This window comes from Chiloscyllium punctatum, chromosome 7 (genome assembly GCF_047496795.1).
Source record: "Chiloscyllium punctatum isolate Juve2018m chromosome 7, sChiPun1.3, whole genome shotgun sequence".
Lineage (NCBI taxonomy): Eukaryota > Metazoa > Chordata > Chondrichthyes > Orectolobiformes > Hemiscylliidae > Chiloscyllium > Chiloscyllium punctatum.
The window spans coordinates 130,699,201-130,719,056 of NC_092745.1; the positions used below are offsets into that span (position 1 = coordinate 130,699,201).

Genomic DNA, 19,856 nt, shown 5'->3' on the forward strand with positions numbered 1-19,856 from the left:
AGGCAGATTATACCATATAGAGTGCACCATGGCAGCACAACAGAGTGCAGCTTACAGTGTTACAGCCACAGAGAAAGGGCAGAGGGAGATACCACAATCACAGTCTGTTCAAAAGAAACTGTTCTTTAATCTGTTCGTACGTGTATTCAAACGTTTATATCTTTTGCCCAGTGGGAGAGTATGGGGTGGGAAGGCTATGCTGCATTTCCTTAGCCTCCTGAGAAGTAGAGGTGTTGTTGTGTTTTCTGACTCTCACATTGACGTGGATGTACCAGGACAGATTGTTGGTAATCACCACTCCCAGGAACATGATGCTCTCAACCTTCACCACCTCAGCACTATTGATGCAGACAGGGCTGTCCCCTCCACTCTGCTTCCTGTAGACAATGACCAGCTCTTTGGTTTTGCCTATGTTAGAGAGATTGCTGTCTTAACACCATGCTGCTAAACACTCAGTCTCTTGCCTGTATTCTGTCTCATTGTTGTTTGAGATCCAAGTTACAGCAATGGTGGGGGAGTCAGTTTAGCTCAGTTGGCTGGATTGTTGGTTTACAAAGCAGTGTCATGCCATCAGTGTTGCCTCAATTCCCAGCAACAGTTTGAGGTTACCATAAAGGACTCCTTCTCAACATCTTCCCTTGCCTGAGGTCCAGTGGCCCGTAGAGAGAAGCAACTGGTGGTGATTTAACCCAAGAAGAAAGCAGCCCATATGGTCTGGTAAGATTATGGCAACAATGGTGGTGTCATCAACAAACTGGTGAATGGAGTTGGGGTGGAATTTGGCCACACAGTGGTGAGTGTATAAGAAGCTTAGTTAGGGCTGGAGTATGCTCACAAGGCTGCATGGGTGTTGAGGATGGGTCATCACCCATTCTTACTGATTACCATCTATGGGTCAGGAAGTTGTGGATCCAGTTACAGAGGGGTTAGTCATGACCCAGGACTGGGAGTTTAGAGATGATTTTGTTTGGAATTATGCTGTTGAAGGCAGAGCTGTAGACAATAAATAGTAGCCTGACGCAGGGATCCTGGTTTTCCAGATGTTGCAGGGATGGGTGTAGGGCCAGGGAGATGCTGTCTGTTGTGGACCTGACGGGTAGGTGAATTGAAATGGATCGTGGCTGGAGTTGATGTGAGCCACGACTAACCTCGTGAAGCACTTCATAATGGTGGAGGTCAGAGCCACCAGGCAGTAGTTATTGAGACAGGCTGCAGGATTTAATTTTGGAACTGGGATGATGGTGGTCTTCTTGAAGCAGCTGAAAACTTCAGATTGTAGTAAGGAGAAGTTAAAGAGGTCTGCGAATACACCCACCAACTTATCCACACACGGTCAGAGTGCACGGACAGAGTCTCCATCCAGGCCAGTCGTTTTCTGTGGGTTCTTGAGAAGACTGATCTCATGTCTGTGGTGGTGGTGACTGTGGGTACAGGTGCATCGGGGGCTGTTAGAATAGGTGATATTGTTTCACTGACCTCCTTCAAAGGGAGGGTAGAGTGCATTGAGCCGGTCAGGTAGGGGTGCACTGTTACCTGTGATCCTGTTCAACTTTGCTTTGTCGTCATGTAAACCTTACCACAAACAATGGGGTTCTGGATTAGTGGTGCTTGAAGAGCACAGCAGTTCAGGCAGCATCCAAGTAGCTTCGAAATCGACGTTTCGGGCAAAAGCCCTTCATCAGGGCTTTTGCCCGAAACGTCTATTTCGAAGCTACTTGGATGCTGCCTGAACTGCTGTGCTCTTCCAGCACCACTAATCCAGAATCTGGTTTCCAGCATCTGCAGTCATTGTTTTTACCACAAACAATGGGGGTCCATGTGGTTGGTCTGGGTCTCAAGCTTAGTTTGGTATTACCTCTCTGTGTCTCTGATGGCCTTACAAAGATCATAACCCTCTGTCCCTCTGAGCTTCCTAGTGTCCTGCCATCCATTGAGTACTCCCTTGTCTTGTTCCTTCTTCCAAAGTACATCCACTCATATTTCTCAGGATTAAACTCCATCTGCCATTGATCTGCCCAATCTACTTACATCCTTCTATAACAACAAAAACTTCTACCTCACTGTCAACAATTTCAGCCCAGCTTCAGGTTCTTTGAAAGGGGTCAGTTTAGTTTGGGATGATGCTGAAATTTTACCAGAATAGTTTATTTTGAAAAACAGTTAAAATGATCACACCAAGGATAATATGACAAGAAAGGAAGATGAGGCTCAGCCAGTAAAACCCACATTCCCTGACTGAAGGTTTTTAAAAAAACCATAATTTATATTCATCAGAACTTATCAGCTTAAAGAAAATAATTCAATAAGTTTATGAGAATTGGAGACAGTGTGTGAGAGACAGGAACACTAGGGCATTCAGCCCACTGAGTCTTCTCTGTCATTCAATGAGATCATGGCTAATCTGATAATCTTCAACTTCACTTTTCAGCCTTTTCCCCATAACTTCAATTCCCCTTACTGATTAAAAATCTCTCGCTAAACCTTGAATATACACTGACATGCCTCAACAGCTGTCTGTGGTAAAGATGTCCAAAGATTCATTCCCCTCAGAGAAGAAATTCCTCCTCATCTCAGTCTTAGATGGGTGACCCATTATTTTGAGATGAGGCTTTCTGGTCCTAGACTCTCCCTCACAGAAAAAACATCTTTTTGCATCAACCCTGTCAAGCCCCGAATGTTCTTGTATTTTTCAATAAAGGTCACCTCTCATTCTATTAAACTCCAACAAAAGTACAGGTCCAACATCCTCAACTGCTTCACCCAGAAGAGGAGAATGACAAAACGGTTTGAGAAGAATCAATGACACCCAGTTATCAGTTGTGAACTCAAAATGAAAAGCTTAAGGACAGAACTTCAAATTCTGGACCGGGATATATTTTTTAATTTATTTATTTGATGAGGGTGTCACTGGCTGGGTAAGCCAGTCACTAATTGCCCAGAGGCCAGTTACGAGTTGTCCACATTGCTCTGGGTCAGGAGGAGTCACATGTCGGCCAGACTGGGTGAGGGAGGGCAGTTTCCTTCCCTAAAGGACATTAGTGACCCAGATGGGTTTTTCCTGACAATCAACAATGGTCTCATGGTCAACTTTTAGATTCTTTATTCCAAATGTTTACTGAATTCAAATTCCACCATCTGCCATGGCAGGATTTGAACTCAAGTCCCCAGAACATTACTTGTGTCTCTGGATTAACAGTCCAGCGATAACAACATTCAGCTCTTGTCACCCCTCATTGTCCATCTCCATTTGCCTCGAGGGCAATTAAAAGTTAACACAGCTGTGGGTCTGGAGTTACATGTAGGCCAGACTGGGTAAGGAGAGCAGATTTCCTTCCCTAAAGGGCATTAGTGACTCAGATGGATTTTTACAACATTTGACAATATGGTTAGTTCTGAAGTTAGCTTTTTATTTGAATTAAAATTCACCATCTACCATGGTGGGATTCAAACCTGTGTCGGCTCCTTGGTGCTACCTTTTTACAGCACCACTCTAAACTCAAACCCATGGCCCCAAAGCATTACCCAGGTTTTCTGGATTCCTAGTCCTGTGCTATGATCACTAAAGAAAGGATGTACTGGCACTGGAGAGGGCACAGAGGAGCTTCATTAAGTTAATTCTGGAGTTGAGAGGGAGGTTGGCTTATGAGAAGAGTCTGAGGAGACTGGGATTATATTCATTGGAATTTAGAAGAAGGAGGAGGATCTTACAGAAACATACAAAATTATGGAGGGAATAGATAAGATGACTGCCAGGCTACTCAGACCCCTTGGCATCATGGTAGCCCACAAACCCACCAACACACTAAAACAGCAGCTAATGAACTCAAAAGACCCTATACAGACGAGCAAGACTAATGTCATTTACAAAATACCATGCAAGAACTGTAACAAACACTACATTGGACAAACAGGCAGGAAGCTAGCCACCAAGATATATGAATATTAACTAGTCACAAAATGACATGACCCTCTCCCACTAGTATCCTCACATACAGATAAGGATGGACACCACTTTGACTGGAACAACTCATCCATCTTAGGACAAGCCAAACAGAAACACACATGAGAATTCCTAGAAGCATAGCATTCCAACAAACTATCAAACACAGTTAGACCTCATCTACCAGCCCCTGAAAAAAAGAACAGGAAATTACATCACCAAGGAAATGACATCACCAACCAAAGAAACCTAAACATATAAATAGAAAGCAGGAATTCTTGCCGAATACTGAACATGTTACCTAGTAGGGTGATGAAACGTCTGGAAATGAACCTTGCAGCTCAGTGAGCAAACCTACATCCAAAACCTCAACCTGAGCTACAAATCTTCTCAAAGCTTGCAAAGAGGATGTTTCCACTGATGGGTGAAACTAGGTCAAGAGGACATAGCCTCAAAATTAGGGGGAGCAGATTTAGGACTAAATTGAGAAGGAACTTCTTCACCCAGAGGGTTGTGAATCTGTGGAATTCCCTGCCCAGTGAAATAGTTGAGGCTTTCTCAGTGAATGTTTTTAAAGCTAAGGAAGATTTTTGAACAATAAAAGAATTAAGGAGTATAGTGAGTGGTGGGTAAGTGGAGTTGCATTGGGAGGAGCGACAGTGAGCACCGGAGGCCAGACTGGAAGGTAAACTGAAAATATAAAGCCTTACCTTGTATACAGGTGGAGCGCACACTGAGCAGGAGCAGACACAGGACTGTGGGGAAGTGTGGTTTTATATTATGGTGGTAGCTTTACCTGAAACACTACCCGGGTAGTGTCTCCCAGCTGTCATCCTCCTCTAACCAAACAAAAGGTTTTTTGCACTGGATTGGTGACTAGTTTTGTTTGTTTTCAGTAGTCTTGCTGGGAATTTAGAACAGCAGAAATGGCAGTTAGGGCGGTTAAATGTTCCTCTTGGAGAATGTGGGAGATAAGGGTCACCTCTAGTGTCCCCGCTGACTGCATCTGCAGGAAGTACACCCAATTGCAGCTCCTTGAAAACCACATTGGAGCTGGATGAATTTCAGATCATTTGGGAGTCAGAGGGTGGTTATTGAGAGGAGTTACAGGGAGGTAGTCACACCTCAGGTGCAAGAAAGAGGCAGATGGGTTACAGTCAGGGGACAGAAAGGGAACCGGAACCGGCAGGCAGTGCAGGATCCCCTTCAGCCATTCCCTAAAAACAACAAGTATACCGTTTTGGATACTGTTTGGGGCCGGCAGAGGGGTTGGGGGGGGGGGGGGGGGGTGGCGGGAGGTGTAGTTAGGGGAGGGATAACTACTTTCTTGGGGTCAGCAATGGGGAACAGCTCTCTAGCACAGAGTCTGTCCCTGTTGCTCAGAAGGAAATTGGGGAGGGGGAGAGGGAGTGGATTGGGGGGGTGGGGGGGGGGGAGGACAGGGTTGCGAAGAGGAGCAGAGCATTAGTTATTGGGGACTCCATAATTACTGGGACAGGTAGGAGGTTCTGTGGGAACTAGAGACACTCTCAGTTGGTGTTGCCTCCCAGGTGCCAGGGTTCATGATGTCTCTGATCATATTTCAGGGATTCCTGGGAGGATCCTAGCCAGAGAAGAGATTGCAGAGCCTTTGGCTTTGATCTTTATGTCGTCATTGTCAACAGGAATAGTACAAGGCTGGAGGATAGCAAATGTTGTTCCCTTGTTCAAAAGGGGGAGTAGAGACAACCCCAGTATTTATAGATCAGTGAAACTTTCTTCAGTTGTGGGTAAAGTGATGGAAAAAGTTATAAGAGATAGGATTTATAATCATCCACAAAGGAATAAGTTGATTAGGGATAGTCAACACGGTTTTATGAAGGGTAGGTCATGCCTCACAAACCTTATTGAGTTCTTTGAGAAGGTAACGAAACAGGTAGAGGAGGCTAAAGCAGTTGATGTGGTGTATGTGGATTTCAGTAAGGCATTTGATAAGGTTCCCTACGGTAGGCTATTGCACAAAATACAGAGGCATGGGATTGAGGGGGATTTAGTGGTTTGGATCAGAAATTGGCGAACTGAAAGAAGACAGAGAATGGTGGTTGATGGGAAATGTTCATCCTGGAGTTCAGTTACTAGTGGTGCACCCCAAGGATCTGTTTTGTGTCCACTGCTGTTTGTCATTTTTATAAATGACCTGGATGAGAGCATAGAAGGATGACTTAGTAAATTTGCAAATGATACTAAGGTTGATGGAGTTGTGGATAGTGTGGAAGGATGTTGTAGGTTACAGAGGGACATAGATAAGCTGCAGAGCTGGCTGAGAGGTGGCAAATGGTGTTTAATGTGGGAAAGTGTGAGGTGGTTAACTTTGGAAGGAGCAACAGGAATGCAGAGTACTGGGCTAATGGTAAGATTCTTGGTAGTGTAGATGAGCAGAGAGATCTCAGTGTCCATGTAAATAGATCTCTGAAAGTGTCACCCAGTTTTATAGAGTTGTTAAGGAGGCATATGATGTGTTAGCTTTTATTGGTAGAGGGATTGAGTTTTAGAGCCACGAGGTCATGCTGCAGCTGTACAAAACTCTGGTGTGGCCTCACTTGGAGTATTGTGTACAGTCCTGGTCACCGCATTATAGGAAGGATGTGGAAGCTTTGGAAAGGGTTCGAAGGAGGTTCACTAGCGTATTGCCTGGTACAGAGGGAAGGTCTTATGAGAACGGCTGAGGGACTTGAGGCTGTTTTTGTTAAAGAGAGAGTTGAGAGGTGTCTTAATTGAGACAAGATAATCAGGGGGTTAGATAGAGTGGACAGTGAGAGCTTTTTCCTCAGATAGTAATGGCTAGCACGAAAGGACATAGCTTTAAACTGAGGGATGATAGATATAGAACAGATGTCAGAGGTAGTTTCTTTACTCCAGTAGTAGGGGCATGGAACGCACTGCCTGCAACAATAGTAGACAAGTCAACTTTAAGGGCATTTAAATGGTCATCAGATAGATATACAAATGAGAATGGAATAGTGCAGGTTAGATTAGATTAGAGAAGATTACTTAGTGTGGAAACAGGCCCTTCGGCCCAACAAGTCCACACTGACCCACCAAAACGCAACCCACCCAGACCCATTCCCCTACATTTACCCCTTCACTTAACACTACGGGCAATTTAGCATGGCCAATTCACTTAACCTGCACATCTTTGGATTGTGGGAGGACAGCGGAGCACCCGGAGGAAACCCACACAGACACAGGGAGAATGTACAAACTCCACACAGACAGTCGCCTGAGGCGGGAATTGAACCCAGGTCTCTGGCGCTGTGAGGCAGCAGTGCTAACCACTGTGCCACCCACAACAGGCTTCAGATTGGTTCCACATGTTGGTGCAACAGAAGGGCTGAAGGGTCTGTACTGTGCTACAATGTTCTATGCAGCTAAGGCAACAAAAAGATCAGCCATGATGTTACTGATTGGGAGAGCAGGCTTGAGGGGCCAGAAGGCCTATTCCTGCTCCTTCCTCTTATATTCTTAAGTCTGCAGCACAGGAACTAGCTGTTCAGGGACATACACTCTCCATAAATCTCCTGCTGTCATCATCTTTCTCCCCATCACACTCACCTATTCAACTTTTCACCACAACCCTCCCCAGTAGTGAAAAAGTAAGTTTAAACAACATACAAGGACTCAAGAATTTAAATTTGTGGCAACGCACTGGAAAACATTTTGATAAATAATGTACGATATGCTGAGGAGCGCTGAACATAATGCAGGAGATCAAAAATATTTCAGATATCACTAGTTAAGCATTGAGTAACGATCGGCCTGCAGCTGGTCTGATATAAGATTATGCATCATCAAACCACTATTGTGGTACTCAGACAATTAAGAAACTTCTGCTGTGGAAAACATGGTGTATCTTCCACAAACAAAAAGGAGATTCAGTTATAGAATTAGAATTAGAATTAGCTTTATTGTCACATGGACTCAAAGTACAGTGAAACGTTTACAAGTTGCCACATGACAGTGTCATCCTCGGTACAAAGTTACCTAGGTACAGATTAAGTAGAAATTCTTAGGGGATAAAGAAATTAGAAAAATAAATGAAATAAATAGTCGAGCATTACAGCTCACAGAATTAGAAAAATAAAAGAAATAAAATGTTCAGAATAACAGTCCTTCCAAACCAGTCCACAAGCCTCGAGTCTGCTTCTGGCCTAGACTCCAGACAGTGCCAGGCTTCACCTTGAGGTGGGAGGCCAGGAGACCACTCTAGAATCAAGACCAGGAGACCATACCAAGGCCACGCTGGGCTATATAGGGCACTAGTGCAACTATATACAGTACTGGTCTCCTTCAGAAGGGATGTAATTGTGTTAGAAGCAGCCCACCTTGTACCTGGAATGGGGGGGAGTGGGAAAATTGTCTAATGACAAACAGTTGGGTAGGCTGTGCCTGTGCAATTGCTTTGGAACTTCAGAGCATTTGCACTGTGACCACTAGGTATGAGCCTGAACAATTTCTCTCATTTATGGAAACCGTTCAACTGACATTCATTAGTAAAAGCTTCAATTTGTGTGACTGATAGTTTAAAACTTTGGCCCAGCAATTAACCTTCAAAGTAATTCTAACATGCAGCAGATTTTAAAATTGCTCTCTCAACATCCTTTCATGTTTCAACTCTGCTTTTCAGAGCAACTTTCACTCTCTTTCATTACCACTCTGGATGCTGGGCTTTTCCTTGTAAGCATGATAAAACAGAGCCACAAGTTTGGGTTTAATGGCTGTGAGGTTAATGATTCTCTCAGTGTCCTTTGGACCTTTTCTACAAATGAAACGCTCATATTCATCTTCTGTCTGACTAATGTGTTACAGGCTATCTAGTAAGTCTGTGGTTGATGGGACAAAGTTGCTTCACCAGACATCTCTCTCCAAATTAACACAAAACTTCAGAAAGTTTACACAACTCAAACACCAGTAAAAAGAATTCATGCTGGCCGAGGAAACTTGAATTCCCTATGCACTTTAGATTAGTGAAACATGGCAACAATTACAATTTTAAAAGTCAAAAACTTATTAGTTGAATTTTAACGCCTCTTAGAAACAAACAGTGAAACAAATAATATTTATGACAAAAATACACTGCGCAAGAATGAAAAGTAGCCATTTCAAAACCTGAAATCTTGGTACAATTCATCACTTGGGATTCCATAAACGCTGCGGTTTGTGGTTGAGAAAGTTTATTTTAAAAAAATGCAAATCAGTATGGTGTTCTTAACCACCCAAACTTCATTGGACAAGGTCAAAGATTAACAGAAGAACTTTCAGTTCAATGCAAGTCTTGCAAAACAATCAATAAAATTGAACCGTAAAACACAGGAAGTGACTTCGGCAAGAACCGATGAGAGATTTGATCAGCTCAGTGACAATGTGTAACTGACAGAAACACAAATAGTTTGAATCATCGTGTTGTAACCGATGGTTATCATGATAACAAAAGCTCATGCAGAGAAAGGCCTGCAATGTGCAAACGCTTTAGAGGTTTATCTATGGTTTAATAACCCTTGTATTTCCTGGACTCTGGCAATTAACCATTCTCTAAAACATTGCCAAGGACAACCAAATTAAAAACCTTTTTATTGTCATTGAGTTAAAGACTGATTAGCAAGGTTAGATCTCACGGAATACAGGGAGAACTAGCCATTTGGATACAAAACTGGCTCAAAGGTAGAAGACAGAGGGTGGTGGTGGAGGGTTGTTTTTCAGACTGGAGGCCTGTGACCAGTGGAGTGCCACAAGGATCAGTGCTTGGTCCACTACTTTTGGTCATTTACATAAATGATTTGGATGGGAGCATGAGAGGTACAGTTAGTAAGTTTGCAGATGACACCAAAATTGGAGGTGTAGTGGACAGCAAAGGAGGTTACCTCAGATTACAACAGGATCTTGATCAGATGGGTCAATGGGCTGAGGAGTGGCAGATGGAGTTTAATTCAGATAAATGCGAGGTGCTGTATTTTGGGAAAGCAAATCTTAGCAGGACTTATACACTTAATGGTAAGGTCCTAGGGGGTGTTGCTGAACAAAGAGACGTTGGAGTGCAGGTTCACAGCTCCTTGAAAGTGGAGTCACAGATAGGTAGGATAGTGAAGGCGGCATTTGGTATGCTTTCCTTTATTGGTCAGAGTATTGAGTACAGGAGTTGGGAGGTCATGTTGCGGCTGTACAGGACATTGGTTAGGCTACTTTTGGAATATTGCGTGCAATTCTGGTCTCCTTCCTATCGGAAAGATGTTGTGAAACTTGAAAGGGCTCAGAAAAGATTTACAAGGATGTTGCCAGGGTTGGAGGATCTGAGCTATCGGGAGAGGCTGAACAGGCTGGGGCTGTTTTCTGTGGAGTGTCGGAGGCTGAGGGGTGACCTTGTAGAGGTTTACAAAATTATGAGGGGCATGGATAGGATAAATAGGCAAAGTCGTTTCCCTGGGGTCAGGGAGTCCAGAACTAGAGGGCACAGGTTTAGGGTGAGAGGGGAAAGATATAAAAGAGACCTAAGGGGCAACTTTTTCACACTGAGGGTGGTACATGTATGGAATGAGCTGCCAGAGGAAGTGGTGGAAGCTGGTACAATTGAACATTTAAGAAGCATTTGGATGGGTAGATGAATACGAAGGGTTTGGAGGGATATGGGCCGGGTGCTAGCAGGCGGGACTAGATTGGTTTGGGATATCTGGTTGGCATGGATGGGTTGGACCGAAGGATCTGTTTCCATGCTGTACGTCTCTATGACTCTAAGAAACAAATTCATAAAGTAAATTGAGAATGGGAATAATCACAGAATCTCTACAGTATGGAAGCAGCCAGTTGGTCCATCAAGTCCTCACAGATCTTCAAAAAACACCTGACCTAGATCCACCTCTCTAACCCTGACCCACCCACCTCCCAATCCCTGTAACCCTGCATTTCCCATCACTAACCCAGTCAGCCTGTATATCCTTGGATACTGTGGGCAACCTAGCATGGCCAATCCACCCAGCTGCACATCTTTGGATGGTGGGAGGAAACTAGAGCACAGTGATGAAACCATAAAGAAATGGGGAGAGTTTGCAAACTCCACACAGACCATCACCCAAGGCTGGGACTGAACTTGGGTCTCTGGTGCTGTGAGGCAGCAATGCTAACCGCTGAGCCAACATGCCATCCAAACAAGCAGCAAATAAAATCCAACTGAATAATGAACATAGCTTTGGAGGATGTATTGGATTATGTGAAGTTTGTTGGTCAGAGAATTAGAACTTTGAGAATTAGAACAGTATGAGCTTTTAAACATGGCTTCTTCACTGTCAGTTCACAGTAGACTCCCTCTGCTGGTATTTGTCTATGGTAGATTCAAGTGCAAAAAAAATTGCACAATGCAATTTTCAATGGACTGCAAATGCATGAAGCATAACAGGAACCAGTGGAAGATTTTTGGGATGGGACATTTGTAGATATGAAGTAATGAAATAATACTTCCAGGGACATGTCCAAGTAGAATTGGAAACATTACATCAAGAATTGGCACATTGAAAATTAGGGCTCATTCACTCAGTGAAGCCAAAATAATTCACTCTGAATAGCAAAATGGACAAAGGGACTTGCTGCAAAAGTATAAACTCTGACTAACAATTCTTTTGATGATAGAAAGTAAATACAATTCCCGATGTGAATTGTAGTGTGCACATGCAAGGCAAGTGAATTTTTGGAAAAAATTAGAATGTGGGTGTCACTGGCTAGGCCAGCGTTTACTGTCCCTCCCTAATTGCTCAGGGGGCAGTAAAGAGTCAACCAGATTGCTGTGGGTCTGGAGTCACATGTAGGCCAGGTCAGGTAAGGATGGCAGTTTCCTTCCCTAAAGGACATTAGTGAATCAGATGGGCTTTGTCCAACAATTAATTCATGGTCAGCATTAGACTCTTCATTCCAGATTTTTTTTTAAAAAATGGTGGAATTTGAATTCAATTTCAACATCTGCTGTAAGAGGATTCGAACCAGGGTCCCCCAAACCATTGTCTAGGCCTCTGAATTAACAGGCTAAAGATAACACCACTAGGCCATTGCTTCCTTGAGCTCCCTAGTTCATTTGATATAAGGACACCCATAATGTGATTAGATAGGGAGCTCCAGGAAATTAACTCAGCATATTTTGCAACACAGGAAACCAAAAAGAGTGCTATTTGTGTTCAAAGTAGCTATTTGGATACAAAAGTTAGTTAAGTAGAAGAATCAGCATAGCAGCTGAATGATCAAAGGGTTTGCTATATAACAAGCAAAGGGTTAAAAGGGCACTGAGAACATAGTCACTGTTCTAAAGTACACTACAAAATCCCAGTGATAAATAACGGAGATTACTTGAAGGATAAATATTGGCCAACACATCATAATCTTGGAACATGCTTCCTAATGGCACTGTGTCCCCATACAGCACATGGACTCCAGCGGATCAAGAAGGCACCTGACCACCACCTTCAAGGGCAATTAAGAATGGCCACAAATACTGGCCCAGTCAGCAACACCCACATCCTGAGAATGAAAAAGATGGTCATCACTCCCACAAGATATTTGAATGAACCTCTTTGAAATAACTTTTCAGATGTTCCCAAGGAAGCAAAGAACAGCATGTAGATCAGAAGTGTAAACAATTTATTTCACATCCATAGACAAAATCCTATTTATTTGCAATATTCCTCATTCTGATTAAGATTTCCCAAACATATTACAATTCACAGAATCCAACTGATTAATATATAAAATGGTTGAATATTGGCTCCAAATTAGCTCATGATTATCAGAATCACATTTTGGTTTGTAACATGACCTGGAGTCAATACTTATTCACACTTTCCGAAATCTCTCCATCACCCCCATCATTTGGGGACCACACAACAACCCACTAGAAAACCCAGGAATTCTGTGCATGAATAAAAAAACAAAGATGACAGCAGAAAACAGAAATAAAGACACAATGTGTATAACAACAGGTCTGCAACTAGCATCAAAGCGATTCTACTTCACTTGTACTTGGACGAATCCCAATTTTCTCCAGTACTTTGATTTTCATTCTAATATTTGCTGGATTTTTCCTCTTCACTGCTAACAGATGATTGAATCCATTTGAGATTTGGGTTTAGGTGGAAAGCTGTTGAACTAAAAGACAGTTCCCCCAACCCCCAAGCCCCAAGCCAATAGCTAACAATTGCTTTGAGTCCCTTGCAGCAATACTTATTGAGAATCGTACAGAGTTACCATCATAAGAGCTCCAGGATAATTGCACTGAGCAAAATTCTTTTTATTAAAGTAAAGGACTCTAGCTAACAGAGTTCACCCTAAAATTAGAGACATTAACAATGACAAGGTCTTAACATTATAGTAGACTCACAGATCAAACAAGCAGGAGAAGAGTATTAAGACAATATGACAATCACAACTTGTGTAGGGCTAAACCTGTACTGTTAGACAACCCATCTGCAGTCACAGAGCCCTCGTGTTAAACATCATTTCAAAGTGCAGCAGTTGATATTGGTCTTGGGAAGATGATCATTTATTCAAAGCTGAAAATCCAGTCACAAATCCAGTTGGGTGTCCCCTTGCTGTTTAAGAGCAGGTCAGCTCAACATGAACTGAAAGAATGAGCACCAGGTTTTCCCTTTCTCACCAACATCCCAAACTCGTTAACAGTCTCCACTTGTCAGACCAGATTTGGAAAGGCTGAAAGGCCTCCTTTGCACATCTATGTTGCAGTGTCAGACCTACAATGTTCAAGAAAAGAAAACTCAAAGAAAACCACACACAAAACAATTCTTACATCTCAAACATTGCATTGCCATAGTCTTAACGTCCCAGAAGGTGGCCAGTCAGCCCATGGTTGCTCTTTCTGTACAGTCAGTCCCATTCCTCCTATTCTACCCCATTGCCCTGAGTTTATTTACCTGAATTTCCCATCCAGTTGCCTTTTGAAATTAATCATTGTCTCCATGGCTACCAGCTTCATAAAGAAACAAGCACCAGGTTAGTGCCGCTCACTGTGGAAAACAAGTTCCCAAAACCTTAAATCTGTGTCCACAGTCTTGGAACTGGAGCTAATGAGACTCAATATTGTGAAACATTCTCCATTGATTTACAACATGCAGTCACAAATTACTTAGCATAAAGTAAATCTTTTAACAGAGGCATTCAAACAATCACCTGCACACAATCAGCATAACAAAGCCATACCCTTCCAACAATTTTGCAAGATGACTCAGAGTTCTCAGTGCATCAAGACCCATGTCTAACGCTAACTCTTTCTCTCCCAGGAACCTCCCATACCATCTTCGTTTTATCAAAACTTGCCAATTGCATTTACAGAACAACCCACACCGCAGAAAGCCCCAATGACACCAACACTCAACACAAAAGCATCAAAAGGTGGTGTAACCTCTCTCATGTTGAGCAGTGCCAGAAAAGGTATTCAAAGGGTAATTCTAACAGAGCAGGAGACAGAGACAGCAAGAGATCTCAGTGAAACGTAATAGGTTAATTTTCATCTGTTCCTCATGTTCAAGATGGTGCAGGAACTTCTGAAAAGGTCAATAAATCATAAAAAGGAAAATAAGTATTTGAAAAAGTATATAGTCATTTAAACCCAAGTTAAAAGACAACAGAGTCTAGATTAGAGTGGTGCTGGAAAAGCACAGCAGGTCAGGCAGCATCAGAGGAGCAGGGAAATCAACACTTCAGGCAAAAGCCCTTCATCAGGAATCGAGGCAGGGTACCGATAGAGTGGAGAGATAAATGAGAGGGGGGTGGGGGTGGGGAGAAAGTCGCATAGAGTCCTTATTTTTACCTAAAAGATGACAGGACAGGTATTGTTATAGTCATAGAGATATACAGCATGAAAACAGACCCTTCGGTCCAATGTGTCCATGCGGACCAGATATCCTAACCTAGTCTAATCCCTCCAACCAGCGCTTGGCCCATACCCCTTTAAATCCTTACTAATCTTATACCCATCCAGATGCCTTTTAAATGCTGAAATAGTACCAGCCTCCACCACTTCCTCTGGCAGCTCATTCCATACACACACCAACCTCCGAAAAAGTTGTCCCTTATATCTTTCCCCGCTCACCTTAAACTTACGCCTTTAGTTTTGGACTCCCCGACCCCAGGGAAGAGACTTTGTCTATTTATCATATCCATACCCCTCATGATTTTAAACCTCTAAGGTCACCCCTCAGCCACCGATGGTCCAGGGAAAACAGCCCCAGCCTGTTCAGCCTCTCCCAATAGCTCAAATCCTCCAACCCTGGCAACATCCTTGTAAATCTTTTCTGAACCCTTTCATGTTTCACAACATCCTTTCGATAAGTAGACCAGAATTGCACGCAATATTCCAACAGTGGCCTAACCAATGTCTTGTACAGCCACAACACGACCTCCCAACTCCTGTACTCAATACTCTGACCAATAAAGGAAAGTATACCAAACGCCGCCTTCACTATCCTATCTATCTGTGACTCCACTTTCAAGGAGCTAGGAACCTGCACTCCAAGGTCTCTGTTCAGCAACACTCCCTAGGTCCTTACTATGAAGTGTCAAAGCCCTGCTCTGATTTGCTTTTCCAAAATGCAGCCTCACACATTTATCTGAATTAAACTCCATCTGCCACTTCTTAGCCCATTGGCCAATCTGGTCCAGATCCCATTGTAATCTGAGGTAACCCTCTTCACTGTCCACTACACCTCCAATTTTGGTGTTGTCTGAAAACTTACTAACTATACCTCTTATGCTCATATCCAAAAAATTTTTATAAATGATGAAAAGTAGTGGCTTGCTGGCAGAAACCTAATTAATTTCAGCCACACTAGATGAGCGATAAGCTTTAGTGTGAAGGTTCAAGTCTCTGGAAAGTTATTGCCAAGGTACAAGCAGATGAATCTTCCTTTCAGGACAGGAGATCACGACAAGATGACGACACCAACCTGACAAACAGATTTTTGAAACAAACTCACCTGCGACAGCAGCAAGTGAGAGAGAGGGGCATCTCTGTTTCCACACGATACCTGCCAGAATCTGGCAGATCTTTACACTCTGCTATAAATACACGCAGGTCAGTCTGAGGAAAGCCGTTCCGCTGGTAAAGCTGAAGGAAATAGGAAAGTAGCAAATGCTGATCGAAATCGCAAACTTATTTGACATGTTATTGAATTTTGTTCAACAATCTCATCAATCCTTTTGCATTTAGGAAAGGGAAACACATAATGGTAAGGTCCTAGGGAGTGTTGCTGAGCAGAGAGACCTTGGAGTGCAGGTTCATAGCTTCTTGAAAGTGGAGTCGCAGGTAGTGAAGGTGGTGTTTGGTATGCTTTTCTGTATTGGTCAGAGTATTGAGTACAGGAGTTGGGAGGTCATGTCACAGCTGTACAGGGCATTGGTTAAGCCATTTTTGGAATACTGTGTGCAATGCTGCTCTCCCTGCTATAGGAAGGATGTTGTGAAATGTGAAAAAGGTGCAAAAAAGATTTACAAGAATGTGGTCAGAATTGGAGGGATTGAGCTATAGGGAGAGGTTGAATAGGATGGGGTTGTTTTCCCTGCAGCATTGGAGGCTGAGAGGTGACCTTATAGAGGTTTATAAAACCATGAGGGGCATGGATAGAGTGATTGGCAAGGTCTTTTCCCTGGGGTGGGGAAGTCCAGAACTAGAGGGCATAGGTTTAAGGGAAAAACTTAAAAGGGATCTAAGGAGTAACCTTTTCACACAGAGATTGGTACGTGTGTGGAATGAGCTGCCAGAGGAAGTGGTGGAGGCTGGTACAATTACAGCATTTAAGAGGCATCTGGATGTGTATATGAATAGGAAGGGTTGAGGGGGATATGGGCCAAGTGCTGGCAAATGGGTTAGGATATCTGGTCAGCATGGACGTGTTGGACCAAAGGGACTGTTTCTGTGCTACATAACACTGACTCTACAACTCAGAAGATGTGCTTTCTCTCAGTACATCTTGCCTGGAAATTGAATCAGACGACTCGAGACACCATGGTTTGCTGCAATTACAGACAGACACTCTGATCAAATGTAAAATCAAAAACCAACCTGAATGGCTCCCCAATAATATTCAGAACCAAAAAAAGGTCACAGCTTCAAACAGCTCCTTCAGCTCATTGTCCAAAATATCCAAGATGTAAGGTTGGAGGGACAAGAAAAGTTGAGAACAGCTTTTGCAAACACTCACCTCCCCTGCCACATAAGCAGTGCACAGGCCACAAGTCACCATTAGTTTAAAAAATACAAATAGATAAAATTTCATTAAATATATTTCATCTATAAATCACTCAGGCACTTAACAGCCAATGAGGTCCAGTCAATATCATTTCACATTTGAATCAATAATTGGGTTCCAGTCTGAACGACTTAGATAAAGGAAGCAGTATTTCATTACTACAGCAGGGAACACAACAATGGGTCAGGAGTAAATGGAGTTAAAGGAGGAATAATAGATACAAGAAATAACAGCACATGACCATCCAGGCCATCAAGCCTGCTCCACCATCCAGTAAAATCACAGCTGATCTTCACCTCCACTTTCTCACCTACTTCCCATTCCTGCCATTTCCCAAAAAATTCTGTGTCTCTCCCAGCCTTAAATATATTTAAAGAGAGAGAATTCACAAACCTCGGAGGAAAAGATACCAAAGATTCACAACCCTTTGAGAGAGGAATTTTCTCCTCATCTTGATCCTAAACATTCCTAAGGGTTATCCCAGCTTCTGCCTTCTTCATTCCACAGCCAGTCCAGGGGAGAGCAACTTCTGTGTAAATGGGGAATTTCTTTCAAACCATTCAGCTCCAGAATTGGCTGAACCGATTACTCAACCCCTAGATATCAAGGGCTCAGGTCATGCCACAATATACTTCGCTCATACTCAGACCACAGAAACAAATAGAAATGGTAGAATATCAATTGTCAAAGGACATCCGTACCCTGAAAAAGGGGAGCAGTCAGTACAAAGCATTCTTCATTCTCGGGATGTGGGCACCATGGGAAAAGCCAGTATTTATTGCTCATTCTGATTTGTTTGGACAGAGACAAAACAGGAGCAGGTGGCCATTCGGCCCTTTGGGCTTGCTGCACCATTCAACACGATCATGGCTGATCTAACTCAGTCCCCTGTTCCTGCTTTCCTCCTCACTCCCCCCATACCCTTTGATCACTTCAGGTCTAAGAACTGTATTGAACACCTTCTTGAAAGTATTTAATATGTTTTGGCCTGAACTCCTGATGAAGGGCTTTTGCCCGAAACGTCGATTTCGCTGCTCCTTGGATGCTGCCTGAACTGCTGTGCTCTTCCAGCACCACTAATCCAGAATCATTTTCTGCAGCAGCTCTCCCCACTCTTTGGAGGAAAACATTTCTCCTCACCCCAGTCCTAAATGGCCTGTCTTCTATCCTTCGACTGTGACCCTTAGTACTGGGCTTCACAGTCATTGGGAATATCATTCCTGTGGGGTCTATCCTGTCTAGCCCTGTGAGAATGTTACAGGTTTCTAAGAGATTCTTCCCCCCCCATTCTTCTAAACTCCAGTGAACACAATCCTAACTGATCCGGTTTTATTTCATAGGTCAGTCCTGTTACCCCAGGAGTCAATCTGTTAGCAAAGGAGTGGGTTTTAAGTTACATATCCTTCAGAACAAGGAAATGATTTGGCTAATTAGGAAACCTACTGAACAGACAGCTTTACAGATATCAGATGGGATATTGGTGGTGCATGGTAGTATCCCTACATCTGAGCCAGGAGGCTCAGATTCAAGCCCCACCTGCTCCAAACGTGTGACATAACATCTGACTGATTAGAACATTTCTTACAGATACCAGCAATATTTTAAATTTCTAGATTTTAAGTGAATTCGACATGATGTGCTGCTCCTTTAACAAAGTTATGCTTGGCTTGTTTCTTTCCAGAGAGGTTGCAAAAGGGCTTTAGGGTCAGTTTGATTATAGCTAAAAGATAATGCCTCAGGAAAAAGGCTTTCAAGTGTAAAAAAAAATTGCACAATGAAAGTGGAGCAGTCAGTCTCCCAGCTCAGCTTTTCTCTGGTTTGGTTGTAACAGGCTGGCTGTTCACTGAAAGCGGTTAGTTTTGAGGCGGTTAGTCCAAGAAACAGCTTCACAGAAGGTGTTCCACACTGAATCTCCCCACCATCTCGCTCTCCTGGAAGAGCCAGTTTTTGATTTTACCTTTTTTGCCAAGGGGTGTTTCTGGGGATTGTTGCAGGAATTTGGAGGATCTGTTGGGTGTGCAGATAGGTTATGTTAATCCTTTGTTAGTGTTTCATTCAGTAATCTTGTAAATAAATTATTTTCATTTAAGACTAAGTGGTTTGACTAGCTGCATCCCTCCTGGAATATCCACCACACAACTGTTTAAAACAGTCAGTAAAGTTAGGGCCCGGGCTACTTTATTGAAATGTTTTGAGGGGGGTCTGGCCTGGCCCATAACATCAACACCTAAAACTGTAGTAATGGAACCTGAAGACATTATTAATTCAGTCACTGTAGTGATGGATTTCAGAATTCAACAACTCAGCATCATATAGTCTCCAAATACAGTTTATAAATTCTACTGAATCATTTACAATCAACCAATCAGACTCAGTGAGTAGTAAATGACCAATGAGGCAGATGGTGTCATTAGGAGGGGTTGGACAGACCAGGCTGGTATTCACTGCTGTGTGGAAGAGTTAGAAACAGCTTGGCTGAAACAGAGAAGATACTAAAGGGACTTGACAGGATCAATATGGTGAAAGGGTTCCTCTTGGACAATAGGCAAGAACCAAGGGGAATGGGAGAAGAGGGGGGTCACTTTAAAATTAAAGAAAGGTTGCCCTTTAAGAGAGGGATAAGGAGATTTCTCTTCCCTCAGAGG

General features: G+C 43.0%; 2 protein-coding genes across 2 annotated transcripts in view; both read right to left on the reverse strand.

Annotated features, from left to right (window-relative positions):
- The window catches only part of LOC140480137 (mucolipin-2-like), a 113,574-nt gene extending 104,440 nt beyond the window's left edge, over window positions 1–9,134 (reverse strand). Inside the window, exon 1 of the mRNA XM_072574844.1 lies at window positions 9,086–9,134. Coding sequence (XP_072430945.1) covers window positions 9,086–9,122 — 37 coding nt within the window. The 5' untranslated portion in view covers window positions 9,123–9,134. The remainder of the gene's footprint in view (window positions 1–9,085) is intronic.
- Window positions 9,135–15,935: 6,801 nt separating this feature from the next.
- The window catches only part of LOC140479491 (mucolipin-3-like), a 36,928-nt gene continuing 33,007 nt past the window's right edge, over window positions 15,936–19,856 (reverse strand). Inside the window, exon 12 of the mRNA XM_072573324.1 lies at window positions 15,936–16,070. Coding sequence (XP_072429425.1) covers window positions 15,936–16,070 — 135 coding nt within the window. The remainder of the gene's footprint in view (window positions 16,071–19,856) is intronic.